At 40.6% G+C, this 24,694-nt stretch overlaps 1 protein-coding gene and 1 long non-coding RNA gene across 2 annotated transcripts; both read left to right on the forward strand.

Moving 5' to 3' along the window:
• Positions 1 to 1,869: 1,869 nt before the first annotated feature.
• LOC138021980 (uncharacterized) lies at positions 1,870 to 7,783 on the forward strand. The gene is made up of 4 exons (XR_011126494.1): positions 1,870 to 1,965; positions 4,988 to 5,113; positions 6,527 to 6,683; positions 7,225 to 7,783. It is a non-coding gene; the product is annotated as an uncharacterized lncRNA (long non-coding RNA).
• A 5,054-nt stretch (positions 7,784 to 12,837) lies between these two features.
• Positions 12,838 to 15,966, forward strand: LOC138020082 (uncharacterized). The gene is made up of 2 exons (XM_068867081.1): positions 12,838 to 14,174; positions 15,843 to 15,966. Exon 1 carries the CDS (start codon positions 12,979 to 12,981, stop codon positions 14,155 to 14,157), a length of 1,179 nt encoding a protein of 392 aa, XP_068723182.1. The 5' UTR covers positions 12,838 to 12,978; the 3' UTR covers positions 14,158 to 14,174; positions 15,843 to 15,966.
• The last annotated feature ends 8,728 nt before the right edge of the window (positions 15,967 to 24,694 follow it).

A 24,694-nucleotide genomic window follows, 5' to 3' on the forward strand; every position in this document is an offset into this window, starting at 1 on the left:
AATCTGTAATTTTCCAGAAATTTCTTTCATATGACTCAGCAGTTTCCACAAATAGCACAACTTGTAATATACTATAAATAGCAACAGAACATTCTAGATGCTTAGAGTAAAAGTATAAAAGCGGGCTTGTAAGTAATGGGAAAAACTCTTTCGCCCGAGGGCTTACCCTCGTCGGTGGCTGGCTGTGATTGATGGATGCGATAACTAGCTATAACTGTGATGCAGCTATAATCGACTGCGATACCTATGGTGGAGATATAACCTTTGACTTTGCTATATTCGGAGAGAAAAAAAAAAAGAAGAAGAAAGAGACGATAGCTGAAAAGGGAAGAAGATAAAGAGTTCAGAGTTTATTATAAGGTCCTTCGTGAGAGTTTGTGTACACAAAGAATCCAGTGAATCACTGAGGAAGGTCAAGAATTGTTCTTTACAGTCCGTGGAACTTGGAGTTCGAAGTTAATCAAGATCAATACCTGTATGGTCGTGAAAGACAGTAAGCCCGCTTTGCTTTACGAACTGCTTAACGATATAATCTTTTAAACGAAGTAAATGTAACAGTGTATAACTAATTAAATAATCAAGTGAAGCTATGATCTTCGCAGTTATGAACACAGTTTTAACGATAGCGTAGAGAAGTCTGAAAAATTCAGGACTTCAACGGGGTTTGAACCCGTGACCTCGCGATTCCAGTGCGACGCTCCAACCAACTGAGCTATGAAGCCACTGACGTTGGGAGCTGATCATTTGTGGGTTCGAATGGCCCCGTGAGAAAAGAACCAATGATGAAATGGTATATGAAATGAATCATATATGAACTACGGATATAAAATCAAGTGAAGCTATGATCTTCGAAATTATGGACGCAATTTTAGCAATTGCGTAGAGAAGCCTGAAAAATTCAGGACTTTAACGGGGTTTGAACCCGTGTCCTCGCGATACCGGTGCGACGCTCTGACCAACTAAGCTATGAAGCCACTGACGTTGTCGCTAATTTGCGTTTTATCGTTAATTTAGAAGACTGAAAGCTTGATATGGATTATGGAAAATGGTGATATATTTTTTAAAAAGACCACCGAGGTCTCGAATTTGGGAATGTCGAGTAACCGGTCACTTAACCACTTCACCACCACACCGCGCTAGCTGCTCGTGGACAATATTTGGAAATGCTGTATTATAACTCGGCAACAAACAATATTAATTAAAGTACACCGCGAAAGGTCTGTTAACAAACTTCACGACAAAGGTAAAAATTTTAAAATCAAAGCTTAGCCTTAATTAATCTAGCTTAGCCTAATTACTCTTTAGCAGCGGTATTCTACGCGAGAATAAAATATATATTTTTTGAGATCTGGCGTCTGGGTCTTGAGTGGTAAAGCAGAAAGAAGCGATTCCTTTAGAGTAGAAACTCCAGGTTCAAATACAATCCACGGATATTATATTTTTCCTTATTTTCTCTGCTATCACAGGTCCTGGGACACAGTGTCTTAAATCAACGATAAAAGCAAATTCAAAGAAAATTCGGAATTTAGAGAAGAGATCATATTGTTCACTTAGGTTTGCAAGTCGCTTAGTCAGTGGGTGAAAAACCCGCGAACGGGTTAAAACATGTTTTTTTTTTTTCGATAAAGCTGCAAATACATTTCAGCATTTCCGCCAGTAGACTGGTCAGTCATTATTGTCGTATGAGAAAAAAGCACTTTTTACCGGCGCACCTGTCAGTGTTTTCGTCATAAGCACGTTACACATGGGCAAATAGTAAATGGAGGTAATTGACCAATCAGAGCGTACGCTTTACTTTTGCTATGCCAGTATAATATAAATTATTAATAAGGGTCTGCACCCGTAATTCTCTTCAAACTCTAATAAGAGAAAAAGGGAAAACAGCTGTTCCCAGCCTTATCGTTGGAGTTTATCTGGTGAACTAAAGCTGCGCTTGTTTTATCAAATCAAACCTTATATTTTCGGGTAGGTAACTGTTTATTTCTTATCTAATTATATTTTTAATATTATAAATGAGTTTAGTTTCGTCGGTATCTCGTTGACGCCGTTTTAAAGATAAGATATTGGAAGTAGCATGTACATTTTTCAGTTTTGGTTGCGTGAGTTAATTAATTTGCCATATTAAACATTTTCTCTAAAATACTGATCTATGAAAGATTACTCAGCGTTCTTTTCATGTTTACTACAATTGCTGTCCTTTGCAATTTAATCTTACATTTTCAATTTTCAAAAAAGATGATGCTGAAGTAAAGAACCTTGTAAAGACGATTTACGTTTAAGCATAATAATAATATATAATAATAATAGTAAGACACGTGTGAGCGATAGTAGTGATTCGGCATGTAGGCTATGTGGTACAGCGCCGCAGGGCATGGCCAACATCTTATCTTCCTGCCCTGTGCTTGCACAAACCAAGTACCTTGCAAGACATGACGCCGTCTTGAAGGTCCTGTTCTTCGAGATCATCTTTGACTTGGGCCTGATAGACACTGTACCACCGTGGTATTCACCTATCAAGCCACAGTCAGTTTATGAAACAGCAGAGGTACAGGCGTATTGGGATGTTCCGGTATGTGGAGAGTAGCAAGAGCTCAGAGCAAATAGAGTAGACGCTAGGATCGTTAACAAGAGAGATAAGCAAGTGATAGCCTTGGAGATGAGCTGCCCCTGGGTGAGCAACCGCGACAAGAAGACTTCTGAGAAGACCATGAATATGCGCCACTCAGATGGGAATTGAAGCAGAGATACCCAGGGTACGAGATCAACCAGTGCAATATCATCTTAGATGCACTCGGGGGACGGTCCAAGGACGTTAGATTTCTATTTTATTCACTGATTAGCTCATGGGCTACGCTGCGGCGCCTCGTGTTGCTTTTATTGTATATGGCATACAGTCGTTTTTACTGCTTTATAATAATAATAAAGGCAAGATGTAAAGTTAATTAAATGCAATGTTTCTTTACTTTGCTGTAGAGGGGTTATTTTAAATTAAAGTCTCTTTAATAGTCTTAATGGTTTATTCGTCGGTGTAAAGATCTACTCTACATGACATGTCCATTCTTGTCTTAATTGCAAAGGTGCTTACTCTAGGATTGCATATTTCGCTGACTGTTACATAAAGATCACTCTCTACATTTTCATTTCATTCCTGACATCAATGGAGATAACCAGGAATTTTCATTGTTTTTTTAAAATTTCACACCAATTTCTCTCGAGAAAGAAAGAAAAACCCTCTCCACAAAGAGTGGTCAGAATGATAATTATATCTTATACTACCTTTGGTAACTTATTCGTGACATCATTGGATAACATAAACAAGAATTTAAATAAGTTCTTCAGTGAAACGTAATATTTATTAACCCCAAACCTGTTCTCAGCACAGATTGAGTTATGACATATTCTTTTCATGAACACCAGTAGTCGACATTCTTTGGAATTCTTTGGTTCTCATAGAACTGTATTCAAAGTAAAATTCTCCACTGTGTAAAATAAATAAAATGAGATTTTCGATGCACTTGACAGAAAAGCGCGCGTTTCATTTTTTTTATTTACATGTATTTATGCAAATTATAGAGCAAACTGGTGTCAACTATAGACCCTATGCAAAAATGGCTGCCTTTAAATTATTCTTTTGTTCATATTCAAAATAGCCCAACTAACCTCGTTTTTGAGACAAAAATTCTAAAGAATTTGTTATCCCGAACGAGGTTAGTTGGGCTATTTTGAATATGAACAAAAGAATAATTTAAAGGCAGCCATATTTGCATAGGGTCTATACATTTTAATTAAGCCAGCAGCCATAATTTCAAATGGGCATGAATAGAGGCATATTGCAACGTGTTTGGAAAACAATATTTTTAGAAAGCTGTGAGATTTCAGGGGCACCCAACGAATCTGTTCCTCATATTATTTGTTCCCCAGAGGAATCTTGCTGGCCGGCAGAAATACAGGTGTGTCGATGAGCTGGCTGGGAAATTTTGTTATTGATTGAGGTTTTGCCTGGGAATTACCGACTTTTTCTAGCATTTCAACCCGAGCTGGCTGTAGAAACTCTGAAGACTGAGGACGACTAAAAAAGAAAAAAAAAAAAAAGGAACCCCTTCCCTCTCCCAGAGAATAGTCACAAACATACGACGGCTGGTCAGAGTGATTGCGCTTGCGGAAAAAACCTGTTTTGTCCCGGTTTTGTCGCTTTTGTTCGGTCGTTTTGGATCGAGGGATTTGAAAGCGCGCGGAATTCCTGGCTGGGAAATAAATTTGATCAGCTGGCTGGGAAACCAACCAATTTTATCTAGCTGGCTGGGAAATTTCCTGTTTGTCTTGCTGGGAAAAAGGAACAGATAATGTTTTCCCAGCAACACTGAAAAACACCTGAAAATGCCTTTATAACATTGATTTTCATTAACTGGGGTATAATAATACATTTTACAACAAATTGGTCGTTGGGTGCCCCTGAAATTTCTCTATCTCCGTATGGTGGGCCGAGCAGTAGTTTTGAAATCATCGAAAATAAACAACAGCTGCTGCGAGCTTGAATTGTGTGGGGCTAGTGTCACAACACTAGTTTCTCACGGATGATAGACAGATTTAATTTTTAATTGGGAAAGGGGGTGGGGTTGTGTACTATAGCGATACTCACCGTTACGTCACCTACTGTAAGTGCCAACCAGAGATCTATTTGCTGTCGAAACAAAAGTTCTTTTTATTCATGTGCGTTCGACTCCGGCTGGACCAACACTCCTGGTCTTAAAATATCTTTGTGATTACAAATGGTTCGAATCTTCAAGTTTTCTCATGTAAGGACTCTAATCCTTAGGCCCCGTCTCACAATCCTTGTTCAAAAAACTCTGCGAGGTGTTGAAGGTCCCACACATTGATCGAAAAGAGCAGGACATGGAGTTCCCGTTCATCAGCCAATGGCTATTACGTTTAATCCTCATAAAATAAAGGCTTCGCTTCACAAATACTTTGTAATCTTTATGTACAGGGGACAAGAATTTTATGCAAAGATCAAGCGTTGCCCCAGACATGCAAGTGCTTTTGTTTGGAAAACATTTTTTTTTGTTGCTGTTCCTGTTTGTATGGAAAGGAAACAATCACGCCTTTGGTCAAGGTACACAAACAAAATATTGTTATTTTACATTCTTCTTCCCATTTAATGTTCCCAACCCATGACAACAAGTGTAAGAGACAACAGTTTGTGGGGTAATGGGGTAGGAGATGAAGCACTCCATTAGCAGGCTATGAAAAGGTAGGATAGCTAAGTTGCCCGGCAAGAGAGGTCGCGATCTTCTCCAAGGGGTTACAATCCCCAAGGCCATGACAACAAGTTGGCAATGCGAGATTACAATCCTCGCCAAGGCGTTACAATGCCCTAGGCCACAATCCTCTCCAGAGGGTTACAATCCCTCACATGAGAGGTTCTTACCTATCTAGGGTTGCGCCCCCTGGTTTCTATGGTAACCGTGCACGATCAGAAGGCACACAACCCTAGTACAGTGAGTCTATGGGGAAAAGGGTGATCCGTATGGGAACACTTCACCCCAACACGTAGTTTATTTCACAATACTGACTAGATAATTATTTGAAAAAGCACAAAGGGGGATTTAACCTTTCATATTAGAAAAGAGAGTCACTGACATGCAAACGTTGCTTGAGTCCATTTTAAAATAGGTCATTAACTGTAACAAATCCACAGATAGTGTACTAGCTACCATAATTCCCCATGACGTGTCCTGGGACATGCTATTGAGGCACCAGGTATGAAAGAGGGAAGGAAGGGAGGGAATTTGAATGAAGATGCTTCTGAGCTTAAGTTTTTTCGCAATAAAGACAGAACTGGAATGACAGTAGCAAAGGTCGGACTCGACATACTAGTCCAAAGTACGAGGCACCTAGAATGTGATTGGATGAGGTGCATGGTGTGACGTTCATGTGAAACAAGATTGTTCTGTAACAGAGAAAGCCTAGGCTCAAATGCATATCCTTCGCAGAGGTCATGGTTGTCGCATCAACTTTAATTTATAATGGTTTATAAATTGGCTTTAGTGGATGGCTTTTGTTTGACCTGGACTGGTAATTTTGCAATCATTTTTGTGATGCAGCTTAGTAACATGGCTTCCATAGGAGGGAACTTTACTCGTGAAGAGTGGCAACACTTACTTTTTAGTCATGTTGACAAGATTTTGTGGACACCAAAATACAACACTTTTAACTTGCAACTTAAAAGAGAACGAGCCTGTTGTTTGCATTTGTGTAGTTTATTAAATGAGAAATAAGTGCGGTTTTAACCCCCTTGTACCTTTTCTTAGTCAAAGTTCTCAGGCGGACTACAAAGGTAACAAAGCATTGTCTGCCTACACCAGGCCCCGGTTGTTAACATATAGATAGCGCTATACACTAGATAAATGCTGTAATATCCGTCTGCGCAATATCAGTTATGATTTCGGGCGAAGAAAAACCGACTTGTATGTTCTTCCTCCGTTTTTTACTGGAGTCTGACTGTGAATACCTTAACCTTTCGTAGACTGTGATCCAGTGGTGAATAATTCGCTAACATTCTCGGAGGAGAGCTTGGGCTTGCACTGCGTTTATTGGGTTCCAATACCAAGAGGCAGATCATTGATAATCAGAATTGTCGACTTTGATTTCGGGTTTTCTAGTCGGTGTAAAGGATCACTCGAGTAAGTATGAAGTTGACACAGGGAAGTTTGTAGTTAGAGGGTTTGCAGGTCTGCTGATTCATATCACATGAATTCTGAGGAGTGCCCAAGTATAGTAATGATATTAAAATGAAGGAAAAACACGCAATGTAAATGGGACTAATGCACATTTTGAGAAAAAAAAGAATGCAATGTATTTTAAACAAAAATCAAGGCACGCATTATGATGTATGATGTATGGTGTATGAAAGTCATAGCATTATTTGATCTGTGGATAAGAAAGGAAAAGAAAAAAAGAAGCATTTTACTTTGTGCCAGCTGCTCATGAATTTCTAGATTATTGCCAGTATAACAAAGAAGCAGAACACCATACACCATCAAAATAAAAATAAAAATCGATCATCCAAAAAAAAAGGAAAAATCCCTGCACGAAACCCTCGAAAACACTCCCGTTCCCCCCCCCCCCCCCCCCTCCACTCCCTCTCCCACTTAAGAGTTATCGTTATCACTCGTTATCACATGTTATCACATGTTATCACACGTATATTTATTTCTTCAACAGCAACGGTTATTTAAAAATTTCTGATGAGAGGAGTGGTTCAAGTAGATTGTACTGTGGTAAAATGAATGGAACCGCGGTTGAAATAACTGGGAAGTATGCAGTGATAACATATAACTCAGCTTGGTGGGAATCAGTGGGCCGCTTTCGATTATACTTCCACACAAGGTCAAAGAGATTAGACAAGACACTAATAGGTACTGTCACAGTTAAAATGGATAATCAGTAGTTACATTGCACGTATTTATACTTTGACAAAATCACTAGAGGGTTTTTTCCTACCTTAGAAATCAGTGCAAACCGTGTAAAAACTATCTTCAAACTCGAAGAAAGATTTCTTTTGAAGAGAGAAATATTCGTATTCAAAAATAAACATCAAATTAAGAAACGAGGAATGCCCATACCTGCACAATGCAAAAAAAACATATGGCCAAAAAAATGTTCCAGCAATCAGAGTATTATTGAATAATATATAGATTTAGCCAAGCCTTAAAGCGGAGCTCCCTGGTTATTTATTCTTACTGCCTGTAGGGTTAGAGAAAATAAAAGGTTTCGAATTGTCCGCGTTTGGATGTTCCCGGTTGCTGCTTTAATAATTAAATCATTTTCTTTGCTTTCTTCTATAGAAAAATTTCATCGCCTAACTAGGGCTATTTTTAAAAGCGGGAATGGAGAATGGGGAACGGGGAACGGGGAACGGGGAATCTTTAAAATGGGGAATCTTTAAAACCGGGAATCTTTAAAATGGGGAATCTTTAAAACCGGGTTTCTTTAAAATGTGGAATCTTTAAAAGCGGGAATCTTTAAAATGGGGAATCTTTAAAACCGGGAATCTTTAAAATGGGGAATCTTTAAAACCGGGAATCTTTAAAACGGGGAATCTTTAAAACCGAGAATCTTTAAAACGGGGAATCTTTAAAACCGGGAATCTTTAAAATGTCCAGAAATACAGTGGACTTGACTTTCCTTAAACTTGATTATTGAGTGAATATTGGTTCCCGTTTTTTATTCACCTTGATGCCCCAGACCCAAGGCCCATGGTCAAGGCCAGCCATCCTCTTTCATCTGAAATTAAAGTTTTTAAATTGCATATTGATTCGTTTATCTACCTGCCACCGAGCACGAAAAATCAGCGTGAGCTACACGCTAGCGAATCGAAAAAGCATGACCCATAATTTCAAAAACATTTTGCTGTTACATTTTACACCACGTCCGGACATCAGAGTGATGGCTTCTCTTTAGCAGTGTTGTCAATAAGCTTTTAGAATATACGAAAATATCACGCATTTAAAACTTTGGAAAGGTTGGCAGCTTAAGTGTGTCGCCAGCAGTACAAAATCAGACAACCGGGGGTCTGTTTGTCTCAAAGTTTGACAAAGTAAATGACAGCCAAATTAACCCACCATTTCTCAAATATTTCCGGTTTTAATCAAACGGAGCAAAAAGAAAATGGCACAGTAAACCAAGGCTCTATTTCGACTAGGAAAGGGGGAAAGTGGGATTTGTTTTTCTCTTAACAATATACAAACAAAAATGTGTACATGTCAATTGACCCCAAACAGTGCAACAAATTGAAATTTTGTGAATACAGAAAGACGAAGTTAGTGCAAAATGTTGAAATTAAAAATGCTTGACATGTACCTCGAAAAAGATGTTTAAGCGGAAAGTTGATTTCTCCTTTCGAATCGAATTACAGTGCAAAAAAGTTGAGCTCTTGAAACAAGCAAGTCTGGGGTTTTCACTGTTTATCCAATTACTATTTCTAGCATTTTTCCCCAGATGATGTTTTGATCTGTATTCTGCAAACATGTCAACAAGCCCGCGTTGTCATTTTTTGGACCAATCGCGTTCTTGTAGGTGGAGCGTGTTAAGGGCCCACTGACGTATTTTTTGGGGTGCGTTGCTAAGGATGTAATGGTTAAGTAATTTGAGAGAATTTGGCATTATTTTGGTCAGTTTCCAACTTTTGTTAGCCAATGACCCTAAATATGACGTCATCACACCACTCCCATGGTCACGTGACCAATAAAAGAAAACTCTAAACTTGTCTCCGTGCTACGCAATTTGGGTATTTAATCGATGGTTTGATAATTTGCATTCGTTTTTGCATCCAGCCAAGCATGGTTTTCTTTTTATTTTGAAAAATGTTCTTTTTAAAGACATAAACGATACTGAAATACCCATAACTTTTTCAAAAAAGATTATTTTAAAAAATCAATACTTAGCTATATTCTGTATTTGGGGGTGAAACGTGCCATGTAAAAAAAAATTAATTCAATTTAAAACCGCCGGAAATTTAGCTTTTTTCTCAAACCGGAAGTCAGTTCGTTTACGCATGCGCAGTTGATCTGAGAACGAGCATGAGGAAGGGCAAGGGAAAACTATGGATGGAAACAACAGTTTGTGCGGTGACTTTTGCTTGGGAGTGGGTTTTCTTGTCAGCTCATGATATGATGACGTCAGTTACCGGAAGTAAAATTTCACTTCCTTAGCAACGCGCGAAAAATCCGTCTGTGGGCCCTTAACTCCGCAAGGCAAAATAGAAACAAACTGTCTGCCGTTTGTCTGATTTTACCTTATATATATATATTTTTTATTTTTTCTTAAACAACTTGGAATAAATTTGCACTTGTAAATTTTTCATAGATCCCAAATTGTTAGGTTTGTTAGTCTTTGAAAAAATTTAACTCGTGCATTCCAAATTGCTCTCGAAATCATGTGATTACCAACACAAAATCTCGTGAAGTGATCCATTTCTGGTTCTTTCAACAACATTTTCGCCGACGAATTGTTACTCAGATGCATCTGAGTTTCCCATCTGTCACTTTGGACGGGAGTAACTGTCAGGAAAAACTAAAATATCTTTTGAGGTGTTTACCGACCGACAAACGAGATAACTTATCTCAGACGCGCTGTCTTTATAGGGAAATTCCACTCACTCCAACTAGGCGGAACATTTATTAAAAATTGCGGGAGATAGTGAATTGGTCATGTACTGCTGGCGACACACTTAAGCTGCCAACCTTTCCAAAGTTTTAAATGCGTGATATTTTCGTATATTCTAAAAGTTTATTGACAACATTGCTAAAGAGAAGCCATCACTTTGATGTCCGGACGTGGTGTAAAATGTAACAGCAAAATGTTTTTGAAATTATGGGTCATGCTTTTTCGATTCGCTAGCGTGTAGCTCACGCTGATTTTTCGTGCTCGGTGGCAGGTAGATAAACGAATCAATATGCAATTTAAAAACTTTAATTTCAGATGAAAGAGGATGGCTGGCCTTGACCATGGGCCTTGGGTCTGGGGCATCAAGGTGAATAAAAAACGGGAACCAATATTCACTCAATAATCAAGTTTAAGGAAAGTCAAGTCCACTGTATTTCTGGACATTTTAAAGATTCCCGGTTTTAAAGATTCCCCGTTTTAAAGATTCTCGGTTTTAAAGATTCCCCGTTTTAAAGATTCCCGGTTTTAAAGATTCCCCATTTTAAAGATTCCCGGTTTTAAAGATTCCCCATTTTAAAGATTCCCGCTTTTAAAGATTGCTCATGTTAAAGATTCCCCATTTTAAAGAAACCCGGTTTTAAAGATTCCCCATTTTAAAGATTCCCGGTTTTAAAGATTCCCCGTTTTAAAGATTCCCGGTTTTAAAGATTCCCCATTTTAAAGATTCCCGGTTTTAAAGATTCCCCATTTTAAAGATTCCCGGTTTTAAAGATTCCCCGTTTTAAAGATTCCCGGTTTTAAAGATTCCCGGTTTTAAAGATTCCCCGTTTTAAAGATTCCCGGTTTTAAAGATTCCCTATTTTAAAGATTCCCGGTTTTAAGGATTCCCCATTTTAAAGATTGCCACTTTTAAAGATTCCCCATTTTAAAGATTCCCCGTTCCCCATTCCCTCTTTTTTAGCTTACACTCAAAGTAAATAGCCTTTGGATAAAAATCAAAGCTAAAAATTTTGCCAGTCAAGTGCTGAGCATTAACATAACACCTTTGCGAACTCGGTGAGCAATACCGATACCACCTTGCGGCCCCGGTTGAGCAATACCGATACCACCTCGCGCGCTCGGTTGAGGAAATCGAAATTGCTTTCTCCTCCACAACATCTACCAATTTACCACCCTCGGAGACCCAGGGGCAGTCCTTAATAAAAGCTTATGTGTGTTGTATCTGAGCCCGAAGGTTGAAGGTAGGGTGATCATGCGACAGGCGTGTTTCAGCTTGAATTGCCTAGTAGACTGATTAATCTGAATTACATTATAAAATTTGATGACAAAAATTACGGGCAGAAACATACTTATTAAAGACAACGTTTCGGTGTCCTCATGACACCATCATCAGGACAAATATAATATTTCACAGATAACTCGAATATTAATGTTCAAGATTAAGTTCAAAGTCCCTAGAGGCTAGGTGAAAAGTTTTGCCTTTATCGAGTCACTTTGGATATTCAGACACGGTTTGTGCTCGCGAATAAGGAACATTTCATACACAAGACAATCAAATTTGCATGAGCATTTCTTAAGAATGCGAAAAATGTCAGATGTTATTGTTCTTGATTGATGTTGACTTTGGCTGTGATTGAATATCGAACCAGATCTTTTATGCTCATCGATCCGTTGGTAGAGATGTCGACGCGTGTAACCAACATAGCTGGCATCACACCAGCCACATTCAAATTTGTAAACTACTGATTGTTCGTTGATCAACGCGGGCTTGATTTCTTTATGTTTGAGATCTTCTCCAACTTTTCGAGAAATAAAGACTGGGCATAAGTCGATGTTTAACAGCTTACCAAGATTTTTCAACTGCTTGCGCACAGAGTCAGCTGATTTTTGTTCCTTGAACGGTAGAACAATTCGTACTGATTGCGGGTCAGGTGTAGATTTGCGTGGAGGTGCTGGTGTTTGTTTGGATGTGATGAAATTGGAGATCATAGAGTGAACAAGATGTTCAGGATATGCCAACTGTAGGAATAAGGTCTTGAGGCGGCCACACTCTTCATGAAATAATGACCAGTCAGATGATAGCTTGAAAGCTCGGTCTGACATGTTTCGCATTCTTAAGAAATGCTCATGCAAATTTGATTGTCTTGTGTATGAAATGTTCCTTATTCGCGAGCACAAACCGTGTCTGAATATCCAAAGTGACTCGATAAAGGCAAAACTTTTCACCTAGCCTCTAGGGACTTTGAACTTAATCTTGAACATTAATATTCGAGTTATCTGTAAAATATTATATTTGACCTGATGATGGTGTCATGAGGACACCGAAACGTTGTCTTTAATAAGTATGTTTCTGCCCGTAATTTTTGTCATCAAATCCATTACATTATATTATAAAAGAAAAAAAAAAACAGTGAGCCAAGCAGCCAAACCTCGATTCATTATTGTGCCCCAAGTACTACAAATAGAACGGTCGTTACTAAAAAAAGGAATGGAATGGAACGGATCGAACGGAATATACCGGAATATGCTGGAACAAGGCTGGAATGAGACGGAATGAACAAGAATAACACCAGAATAAGGCAGGATAATCCAGAAAAACACCAGAATAAAGCTTATTAGGATGGACGGGAATGACAAGTAAAAAAAACGTAATTCTACCTCGCATTTGCATACAATCAGAGGTCACGTGAGATAGCAAGCATGTGATATCCGAGCTCAGTGCGAGTTTTGTTGTCCGAGCAAACAGTCGTGTTACTCTCTGGTAGTGCAGTTTTTCGCTTTTTCAGACTTTTATTACGCCCTTCGATCATTATGGCCGGAGGGAAAGACGCATCCAAACCTGTTAGCGAAGAGCAGTTATTGGAAATCCACCCGGACGAAGACAACGGCGAAATGTCCGGAGAAGATGGATCGAACACCAGTGCCATGTCGTGCCAGGCACAAGCAAGCGACTCGAACGTTTCGTTGTCGCAGGCTGATGTACAGCTCCTGTCGTCAGCAATACTCACTTTGTCGAAGAAAATAGACAAATTCGAGGACCTCCCTTCTCAAGGGAAAGGGAAAGGCAAAGGAAAAAGGCCGAGGGATGATCGAGAACAGCAACACGATCTTCCCGCCAAAAAGCCCGCGAAGGACAGCTCGAGCTCCTCGAGCGCTTTAGAGAGCGAAGAAACCGAAGATATTCAGGCTCTCATGAACAAAGTAGCGGGGGATGACGGCGATATTGATGAGGATGACGATGAAGAGGAGGACGATATTCTGGCGGATTTAGAGAAGGAGTACGCCTCCGAAGACATGACGGGCAAAAATATTAACAGCCCACAGCTCGCCAAACTTCTTAGCAAGATGTTTCGCAACCGGCTTCCAGACAAATTGCTGAAAGAAAAACTTGAACGCCAAGCTAGACCGGAAAATTGCGAAACTGCTAAACCCACAAGAGTTAACCCGGGCATTTGGCGCAAGCTTCGCGAACCCACTCAGAAGCGGGATTTGCAGATGTATAAAATTCAACAAGCCCTCGTTAAAGGAATTATTCCAATTGCTCGCTTGACTGATCTGTCCATGACAGATAAGAAAGGCTTAGACCAGGACGGGGTTAAACAGATCAAACAATTTGGTCTCGACGCCTTATCCTTACTAACGCATGTAAACTACGAACTTAACATGCAACGGAAGCAATTGATGAAGCCTGATATCGGCAGGGACTATGCCTCTCTCTGCTCACCTCACGTGCCGTTCACCGACTGGCTGTTTGGAGATGACCTCCAGAAACAGCTGAAGGACATCGGAGATGTCAACAAAATTGGTGCCAAAGTTCAAGGTCACAGAGGTCCTCACAGGCCCTCGACTGGCTATGCCAATAACAACAACTCTAAAGGGTCTTACTCTAACCGAAACAATTCAAAAAACTCGAAGGGCCAAACCTTCCGGCCTTGGCGACACAAGGACCACCAGAAGTACAACACCAACAACAAGAGGGCAGCTCAGTAGCCCAAACAGTTCACACGGTAAATGCTATTTCAAATTTTGTTGCTGGTAATATAGCTAACCACATCTCCAGCTGGAGGTCTATTACCACAGACCCAAGCATCCTTGAGATTGTTTCAGGCTATTTCATTGAATTTGAAAGTATACCATCTCAGCCAGCTGTACCGCATATTACATTTTCTAAGGGCGATGATCTCATCATTGCTGGAGAGATAAATAAACTCCTTGAGAAAAGAGTAATTAACAAAACTACTCACTCTGACAATGAATTCATATCCACTGTCTTTACTCGGCCCAAAAAAGATGGGTCTCATCGTCTAATTCTAAATCTTAAACAGTTGAATGGATATGTCACATATCACCACTTTAAAATGGAGTCTCTCCAGTCAGCGGTACAGCTACTTAAGAAAGATTATTGGATGGCGGTTTTAGATCTCAAGGATGCTTACTACTCTGTGCCTATAAACCCCCAGCATAGAAAATTTCTCAGATTCCAATTTAAAGGATCTCTTTACGAGTTTACTTGTTTACCTAATGGGCTCTCCTCAGCGCCTAGGGTATTTACAAAACTCATGAAACCAGTGTATGCAACTTTAAGGTCAAAAGGATACCTTATCGTAGGGTACATTGATGATATCCTTTTGTTGGCAAAAACACCCCATGAATTAGCCCAAGTAGTGGCTGAAACAATTGCTCTGCTTAAATCACTGGGATTTACAATCCATGAATCAAAATGTGTCACAACACCAAGCCAGGTTGCCAAATTCCTGGGGTTCTTCCTGAATTCTAAGGACATGATCATTTCTATGATTCCAGAGAAAGCAGCCATAATCAAATCTAAGTGTCTCAATCTAGCCCAGCTCAAAGGACCTATTCCAATTCGAGATGTGGCCTCTGTTGTGGGCCTAATGGTGTCAGCATTTGAAGGGGTCCAGTATGCACCCTTGTTTTATAGGTCCCTAGAAAATGATAAGACATATGCTTTAAAAAGCAATGGATGGGACCTTGAAGGGAAAATGACACTCCCCTCTAGCAACACAGGACCTTTCATGGTGGATCACCAATGTTGATCAACTTCCCAAAGCAATCATGCCTAAGCCAGCCGATCTAACTCTCATGACTGACAGCTCCCTTAAAGGCTGGGGAGGGGTGATTGAGGGTTCATCATGTGTGGCTCGTGGCAGGTGGTCACACCAAGAATCCCAGCTGCATATTAACATATTGGAGTTGAAGGCCATTTTGCTAGCCTTGCAGGCTCTCTGTAACCATATGCAAAATAACCACATAAAAATCTTATGTGACAATACTACTGCCGTTGCATACATTCGTAATATGGGAGGTACAAAATCCAACGGCTGCAATGATATTACTAGGGAAATTTTTATGTGGTGCATAGACCGAAAGCTAACACTATCCATTTCCCATTTACCAGGGAAACTTAATACAGAGGCAGATAAAGCTAGCCGTGAATTCAACAATAGTAACACTGAATGGTCACTAGACCAAACGGCCTTTACTGAATTGAAATCAAAGTTGGGTGAGCCTGAAGTCGATATGTTTGCATCTAGACTAAACCACAAGACGCCTCGCTATATAGCCTGGGGCCCAGACCCTGGAGCAGTAGCCATTGATGCCTTTACTATAGATTGGTCTAAGTATAACCTAATCTATTGTTTTCCTCCATTTAGTCTCATCGGCAAAGTACTTCAGTTCATTCAAGAGAGCAAAGTAACAGCCATTTTAGTTTACCCACATTGGCCAACGCAGTTTTGGTACCCACACCTGCTTCAGTTAATGAAATCTCCTCCAGTAACAATCAAAATGCGCAAGAAGACTCTAACATTGCCTCATCAACCAGACAAAATTCACCCTCTCTTCCCCAAACTGCAACTTCATGGATGTCTTGTGTCAAGTCATCATTAATTGATCAAGGTGTATCAGGAGAACCTTTGAACACTATTTTGGAATCATGGCGTTCAGGGACCCGTAAGCAATATCAGACATATGTTTCAGCGTGGGTTAAGTTTTGCAGTAACAATTCTGCCAGTCCAATGAACCCAACCTTGCAACAGGTTTTGGAGTTCTTTTCTCTTCAGTCAAAAACTGTCGGTTACAGTGCTGTGGCGACTGCGCGGAGTGCATTGTCAAGTTTCCTCAAAATAGATGGCATAAAAGTCGGAGATCACCCACTAATTTCGCGGTTCATGACTGGTTTATTCAACCAAAAGCCTGCTCTGCCTCGTTATACTGAGACTTGGAACCCACAGATCGTACTCAACCATTTGAAAACTTATCCAACTACTGGAACTTTGTCTCTAAAGCAACTCACTCAGAAACTGGTCATGCTTATGGCACTGCTCTCAGCACAAAGAACCCAGACTCTCCAAAAGTTATCCTTGGAGGATATGAGTGCAACGCCTGGAAAGTATACATTCCATATGTCCTCTCTCTTAAAGCAAACCAGAGCTAAAGGTGGTCAGAATAGACACTTATTGCCTATCAATTTTACCAGTTATAATGCGGATAAAAGACTTTGTGTTGTTGAACTTTTGTCAGCTTATATTGAAAGGACAGCCCCCCTTAGGGGAAACTCTAAGCAGCTGCTGGTTTGTTATGCAAAACCTCACGGACCTGCGTCTAAGGACACAATATCTAGATGGATACGACAAACTATGAAGGATGCAGGAATTAATACCTCAGTGTTCAAACCCCACAGCACAAGGGGTGCAGCAACGTCGGCCGCTAAAGCCGCAAATGTACCTATCCATGAGATTATGAACACTGCTGGGTGGCGCTCAGACTCTACCTTTGCAAAATTTTATGATCGCCCTATCATAAATGAAAATGGCTTTGCAGAGGCCATCCTGTCAAACACTTAGTTTTCTGCATTTGAAACTTTGCATGTTTTGATACTTGTCCCAAATTTTATTGTTTCGTTGGTTTACTTGAGCAACTATGGTTTTATGTCATGTAAGGAGTACCATTAAATACATGCCATGGTGTTACAGTTGTTTTATGCCTGTTCATTTTGGCTGTGGCTTTGAGCTTTGAAATCTCACGTGACCTCTGATTGTATGCAAATGCGAGGTAGAATTGGAAAATTAAACGAGACTTACCTGTAAGTTGAAGTTTGATTGAGATTCTACCGTAGCATTTGCAGGAATGAGGAGGTCACATCCCACCCGCCCTTGGGCCCTTGTGCTCTTCACATTGACCTCTTTTCCTGTACCATCAAAGCCACACCAAACTGCTTTGAAGACTGAGCTCGGATATCACATGCTTGCTATCTCACGTGACCTCCTCATTCCTGCAAATGCTACGGTAGAATCTCAATCAAACTTCAACTTACAGGTAAGTCTCGTTTAATTTTCCAATTTTTCATGATTCTAGACTGAATGAATGAGGATGCAGAATAGAGAGAATGACAGAAAAAAAAATGCAGTTTATATTAATAGTCCGGAAGCCAGGACCCTAAAAGAAGGGTTTCGTACAATGATCGGGTCAGAAAAGGTTTGATAGCGGATTTTGATAGAACAAGACCTGATGATCAATGTCAGCTAGTTAGTAGAGTTGATTTGTGGTATAGATCACAAGTTTAGCGTCTATTTTAATAGGCCACCCCTCTAAATTCATGGAAACGAGGCTGAGATACAAGACCACTGATAATACGTAAATTAAACGTTTATTTTGGCCTGAATCTACAAATATCGTTACACCTTTGTAGCACGAATCTTAATCATGTTCAGATTGCTTAAATTGAGGTCACGTGACCGAACACGTGACAGCTGCAAGGTCAAAATGGTGTTTTATAGCTTTTACTAGCCTATTTTAACGTCTTGATTACCATAAATGTGCTAATTATTCATAGATATTCTGATATTTTATACTTACTGTTGGTACATTACACACTTTAAGACAAATTCTAGCTTATTGAGACTGAAACAATAAAAGAACGACAATTTTTCTCCCATTTCCGTGTCAACATGAAAACGAGGCTCATTCCGGTAGCTTCTGTTTACGGCGTTATCTGCAATTGTTTATCAAGAGAAATCTCTAACATCGTTACTTCTTAACAAATTGTATCCCAATCATGCTCAAACTTTGCAAAGCAAGGTCACGTGACCGAGCACGTGACCTCAGACAAGCCAAAACATCTATTTCAGTGCTAGAAGATGCCTATTAAGTCGCCCGGAACGCATATACGTCGATAATTATGTTATCTTACAAAATCTGTTGTTTGCAATACACTTTTTGTCAGTGAAATGAAATACTGTATAGGAGATTACTGATAGCAATATTTCTGCCTTTATAAATTTGCTCTGTAGAAAATATACGTCAAACATCCAACAATTCAACAGTTCGAGAGCCTTTTCACTCCTCGTCGCTTTCTTCAGAGTCACTTATGCAGGTAACACCATGCGGGTTTTTACATACTTCATCATCTGCCATGCAGTAGCATCCTTCAGTACAAGAAAGCCCTGTGTTGTTGCAGGAGCAGTTTCGCAAGCAGGAAGACGTCTTGCACTTACACGTCGTCAGTTCGAGGAGACTTTCCGGAGCCGGTGCTTTTGTCATTAGCAATGGTAAAAGATGCTTTTCATCCCTCACCCATCCATGACTGTCTGGTGACTCAAGATCTTGCATCGCTTCAAGAGCATGCCTCCAGACGAAGGCCAGGTAGTTTGATCGCTTTAGATGTTGAAGTAGACAATCAGACGTCGGTGGAAGCATTTCGTTTTTCTGCTTTTTCTGGCAGAACATGAAGTAACGCAGCTCATCTACGGGGCTTGCCTTTTTGGATGTCGTATATAGACTGCAAACAAAGGCTTCGCATTTGCCGGCTGTGGTTACGTTCAATTCTTGTTCCTCTCCGAGGTGAGACACGCTATCCTGGTGGTCAGTACTACGACAAAACTATTCCAAGCCTTCTTCTTCCCGATACCCGCCAAAACGCTGGTCGAATCACAGCCCGTGATTGCATGGAATCCAGGAAGAGATCTACAAAGCTTTTCACCCAAAGCATGGGCGATGTCATGCACTGGAATCATTCGTTGTCGGTCCTTCAATCCGGTGCGAAACCACAATTCTGGACATCCCAAACTTCTAAAGTGGCTAACGCTTAGGATAAGGACATCAGTATCCGGCGACTGGATAACAAGTCGTCTATCTGTTCTTGCTGCGTACTTGGCATGCAATATCATCCTGGTGTCAGCCTCTTCATGATTTGATCGGAGTACCTGGACCTCTCTGCACTGACCTCTTGTCACAGTCACCGCTTTCTCGCCATCTCTGAAGCCACCCCCAATCGCAAGCTCCTTCTGTGGGGGAAGCTGATGTTCACCGAGTCTGCAGAGCGCAGCCGACAGGAAATCGCACAGGTTAACCTGGTATTGGAAATATATAGCACACATTTGAGAATTGAAATCTCTTATGAATGGTTACACTCAAAGGCAAAAAATGCTGATGTCCAATTCACATTGCTGGTAACGAAAGTTTAGTTTAAGTGTAAAACTTGTTAACTAAAATAATCTAAGCCTTACCTTATTCTTGGGATTGGAAATGTACTTTCCCTATTGACTGGGGACTGGAGTGGTAGGACCTCCTATCCGCACTTCAAGACCAACGGATGCTCCTCGTCGTTCACGCTCTCCTTCCTTTATGGAGTTCTCCCAGTATTGGTCAAAGAGTTCATGGACTTGCACATAGTTGTTTGAAAAGAGCGGGGCAGTGAAGATGTTGTAGTACGTTTCAGAAAGATCCCCAAAGGTACTTGTTCCGGCAGATTTTGACATTCGTATGATAGCCATGCGGTCGATGATAACAACAGTTGGATTAGGTAATGCTGTTAGTTGCTGAACCACGTTAACGTCTTTCTCCAGAAGAGAGCATAGGACGCTCTTTGTCCCTTTTCTTAGACTCCCATCTGCGTTTGCGAGTGAATATAGTACTGGAGACAATTCAAAGCTTAGCACATCTTTCAGAGAGATCTGTCGCGTGTTTGATACGATAAGGAGCCTGCCAAACAAGGCCCTGTCTGCGTTAACAGTGACAAGCTTGTCGCTGGATTTGACGTGGATCTTCTTATTTGCGCTGCTGAACGTCTTGATCTTCATGTTGGGTATTGGTTCCCAGAAACCAACGGCATTGCTATTAATACGCTGCTAGACGAAGGCCTTCATTTGCTGCCGGCCTTTCTCGGTACTGTGAACAAGGGTCTGGGCAACATCTTCCGGAAGAACTACCCCAGTAGCAATGTTGAGAAGCGCATCCGAATCGTGATTAAAAGGATTTGTCATCAAGCCTGAAGAAAAACAACTGATCATCTTCTTGACATCTTCTTCGTCTCGTCGAACTCTTCTTGGAGCTGCTTCCTTGTGCGATGCTTGTCCCCCATCTTGAAGGCCGAACATGGCTTTCAGAGCAGATGTAATAGATGCTCGCTTGTGTATTGTTAAAAACCACCGCTCAAGAGCCGACGGACTTTGTGATACCCCGATCACTCCTCCGCTTGATTTCGAGTCAGCATTGATCGACTGCTCCAGGGCCATGTCAGTGGACACTTGTGAAAAGGGCTGCCCTGAACGACTTATGTAATGATTCCCCTCAGCAAACTCCTTATAGACTTCCGGGTGAGTTAGTTCCAGTTTCTGCATATCGGCGAGATAAACAGGTAGGTAGCGAGCATAGTTCTGCCTGTCCATGGCAAAAAATTGAGGTAACATTGCTGCAGTACTGGAAAGATGCAACTTCCAATTTCCGGTTCTCTCTGCCTTTAGAAACTGTAAAAGGGTAGTGACCATAGAGCAATACTCATCCCAAAATGCAAATAGGTTGGACCTTTCTTGATTCTCTGATTTAAAGATGGCGAATAGATCCGTAATTTCCGTCAGATCTGTTGTTATCTTTCTCACACTCTCTGGTGCGCTCTCTTTGTCGCTCTCCACCGCTCGAACGCAGTCCACAATCTTGTGCAAAACGGGTTCTTCTGGGATCTTTTCATCCCGTGACTCGTACCAGAGAATAAAAGCATCCCACATGAGACGGAAGAACACTTCTAAACAGAGCTTGTGTGCCCTTATTCCTCGGTTGTAAGATTTCCCTTTCATTTAAGCGGACGTCGAACTAGCAGCGTATACACCTGACTCAATCAAGAGGTCATCAAGTCCAGAATCAGCGAATTTCTTCCCTAAAAGTGAAAGAAAGTTCAGAACAATATGAAATGGGCCCATGCGTACCACTACATTGGAGAACTCGTTAGGAAATCTCCACTGTATTTCCTTCGCCTTGCTATATGTGGCAAGGTCAAAGGTTATCACGGCGTCGGCTTGACCCATCGCGGCACTTATCTTCTGTGCATGTTTCAGCACTGTGTATATGGTCGAAAAGTCATTAGATGATCCATCGATCATTGGACAGTAGCCAATATTGCTCACTACTGCATGGCATCTCAGGATAGAGAATGGCGTTAAATCCTGCCCAACTTGGAATTGATTGCTTTTCTCAAACATCTGCAACGACAGCTTCTCCAAATTTCTTGGGACAGAGCCGAAGAAGAGTCCAGATGAAATCAGCTTTTCGAGCGGTGCCTGTTTCATTGTTCAAATCATCATACCACTTCATGTCAACAGAGCCAACGTGATCAGTTACAGCTGGACGTCTTCTTCGAACTGCACACTGTTCGATGTCGTACACCGTACCCGTTGCATGTAATGAACGTCGCTTTGGTCTCTGTTCTACTGGGCTGGGAGGTGGATCTGGACCAAAGGTTCTGTTCTGATAAATAACCATGGTGGTTGCATGCGTAGTATTCTTCCCGTCGATAGTCTCCTCATTTAAATCATTATTGTCGGCGGCAATCTGTACAAACGAACCAGCCTTTATTACAGTTGGTATGACAGTACCGAACTCTTCAGCCTTGGCAAGAACGTCCTCTGCAATACTTGTATTCACTGCACGCATCTCATCGTAGGAGACGCAATGTCCCATTCTGTTTTGCAGTTCGACAAGCCGCTTAGATGCTGTCAGATGATGAACACATATAGCTAAGCTGGTGTGCTTAGGAAGCTTAACACGTCCCTTAGAATTGCAATGGATGATATCTTATGCGATACTGAGGATTTGTCGTTCGTCTTCAATTGCGGTAGACTGGTTCAACGCATTAGAGGGTCTAGCCCGCTTATCTGAGACCACGAGCTGCTTGATTAGTAAATACAGAGAGTCCGGGACGAGTTGTCTGGCGGTCTCCATGCTGACGTCTTGAGTATTTAAATGGTTTGGTGTTAATACCTGTACATTTCTTTATCTCTTGTTTGATTAAGCTTGCCACACGACGTATTTCACTTGACTGTGGTGTTTCATTGCCGTCGTTGACGCTTACGTTTCCATTTTCGGGGCTCTGAAATACTGCCCATGCGTTTAGAACATCTTGAATGTTAACGGTACTTGCATAGACAAGTTCAGATTTACTGCGGTCGGCTAGCTGATGGAAGACAATCGAAGTGGAGAAATGCTTTTGCAAGCGTATTTTTAGATTTTGAGTGGTGTAACTTTCCGGACTATCAGCGCCTTTTTGTGTGAGAATTTCCTGATATTTGCTTAATAGAGACATCATATCGTATGCTCTGCCTTGTTCGATACCAGCAGCTAGATCAAATACAAGGTCTTGAAAAGCCCTTTCGTGAGGTGAATCTAGGGCTTCTCCTTTGGGCAGGCTAAGCGTGGTTTTCTTACTGATATAAGTAGCGAAACAGTTCTTATGGTACTTTGCCTATGCTGCGATGAGGTCTCCGTTCACACCATTTAAAATGTGTAACATAGAGCTATCTCCTTTTCTTTCAGCCGCTATTCGGATGCTTTCACAGTTGACACAATTGTCATTCTTTTATTGTTTCAGTCTCAATAAGCTAGAATTTGTCTCAAAGTGTGTAATGTACCAACAGTAAGTATAAAATATCAGAATATCTATGAATAATTAAGACATTTATGGTAATCAAGACGTTAAAATAGGTTAGTAAAAGCTATAAAACACCATTTTTGACCTTGCAGCTGTCACGTGTTCGGTCACGTGACCTCAATTTAAGCAATCTGAACATGATTAAGATTCGTGCTACAAAGGTGTAACGATATTTGTAGATTCAGGCCAAAATAAACGTTTAATTTACGTATTATCAGTGGTCTTGTATCTCAGGCTCGTTTCCATGAATTTAAAGGGGTGGCCTATTAAAATAGACGCTAAACTTGTGATCTATACCACAAATCAACTCTACTAACTAGCTGACATTGATCAGCAGGTCTTGTTCTATCAAAATCCGCTATCAAACCTTTTCTTACCCGATCATTGTACGAAACCCTTCTTTTAGGGTCCTGGCTTCCGGACTATAAAGGGGAAGTAACAAGGCTTGGAACGAGTAGCGATATGGTCTCACAATTTGCAAAGCGGTCTGCTCACTTTTTGTTCCGGGCGAAGAAAAGAAAAAATTATTTTTCATGTATTATATATTATCAGCGACTTTTTTTCTGTGCTCCTGCAGCAACGGTAATTAGTTTTGTGGTTCGCTGAACTTGATTGTGATTGGTCAATACATAATTGACCTGACAGAATGAAATAAAAATGTTCACGGGTTTTTTGACTTGCACAGTGAAAGCCGCCTCCGAGATCCATTTAAAAAAAACCATTAGAATAAGATTCTGTTTCTTTTGCTTCTTTATTTGTTCACGAAAAAATAAATTACTTCCAGAACAAATAATTATTCATTTAGCGACGGATACACCTGTTAAATTTTTCTCATGACCGAAGTGCTCCAAATGTTGCAAAAGGCAAAAACACATGCAATTCCCTTAGGAAATCACGTGACACAACAAAAGCTAACAGAAACAACCAAAAATCGGTCGGAGCTAACTAAAACACCAAATTGGCATTTTCAGGTTTATTCCGCTAAATTCCCGGTTTCTTTGGGTGTCATTCCGCCTCATTCCGGTGTCATTCCGGCTCGCTCCGGTATATTCCGGTACCATAATTGTTCATTTCGTTTCATTCCGGTGTTATTCCGCCTCATTCCGGCATATTCCGTTTATTCCGGTTTAGTAAATTTTCAGCTCCGACTATTGCATTTCTAGCTTTTTGATTGGCTAAAAAACTCCGACTATGAGCCAATAGTCGACGTTTACTAAATTTACTAAAACAATTATTCCTTTCGCCCTTGTTGGATATGAAGTGATTATAACCAACTCGCGCTACGCGCTCGTTGGTTATTTTATCACTTCATATCCAACTCGGGCTCATGGAATAATTGTTATATATTCCGTTCCGTTCCTGTGTTTAATAACACCCCTAATAAAACATGAGTAAAGGTATGTACACAGAAAATGAAAGGATACTAAAAGGCAGTGTGCACACATGAACATCATTTGTTTTTATGTACATGTGTCTAAAAACTGAAATAAATTTACTTTTAATAATATCGACCAAAAATAGATGGCTCGAGTTAAGGTTTTGCTTATTAATGTTTTTTTTAAATAAGGGATGGGGCTAAAAGATGGA

This window comes from Montipora capricornis, chromosome 10 (assembly GCF_036669925.1).
Source record: "Montipora capricornis isolate CH-2021 chromosome 10, ASM3666992v2, whole genome shotgun sequence".
In the NCBI taxonomy this organism is placed as follows: domain Eukaryota; kingdom Metazoa; phylum Cnidaria; class Anthozoa; order Scleractinia; family Acroporidae; genus Montipora; species Montipora capricornis.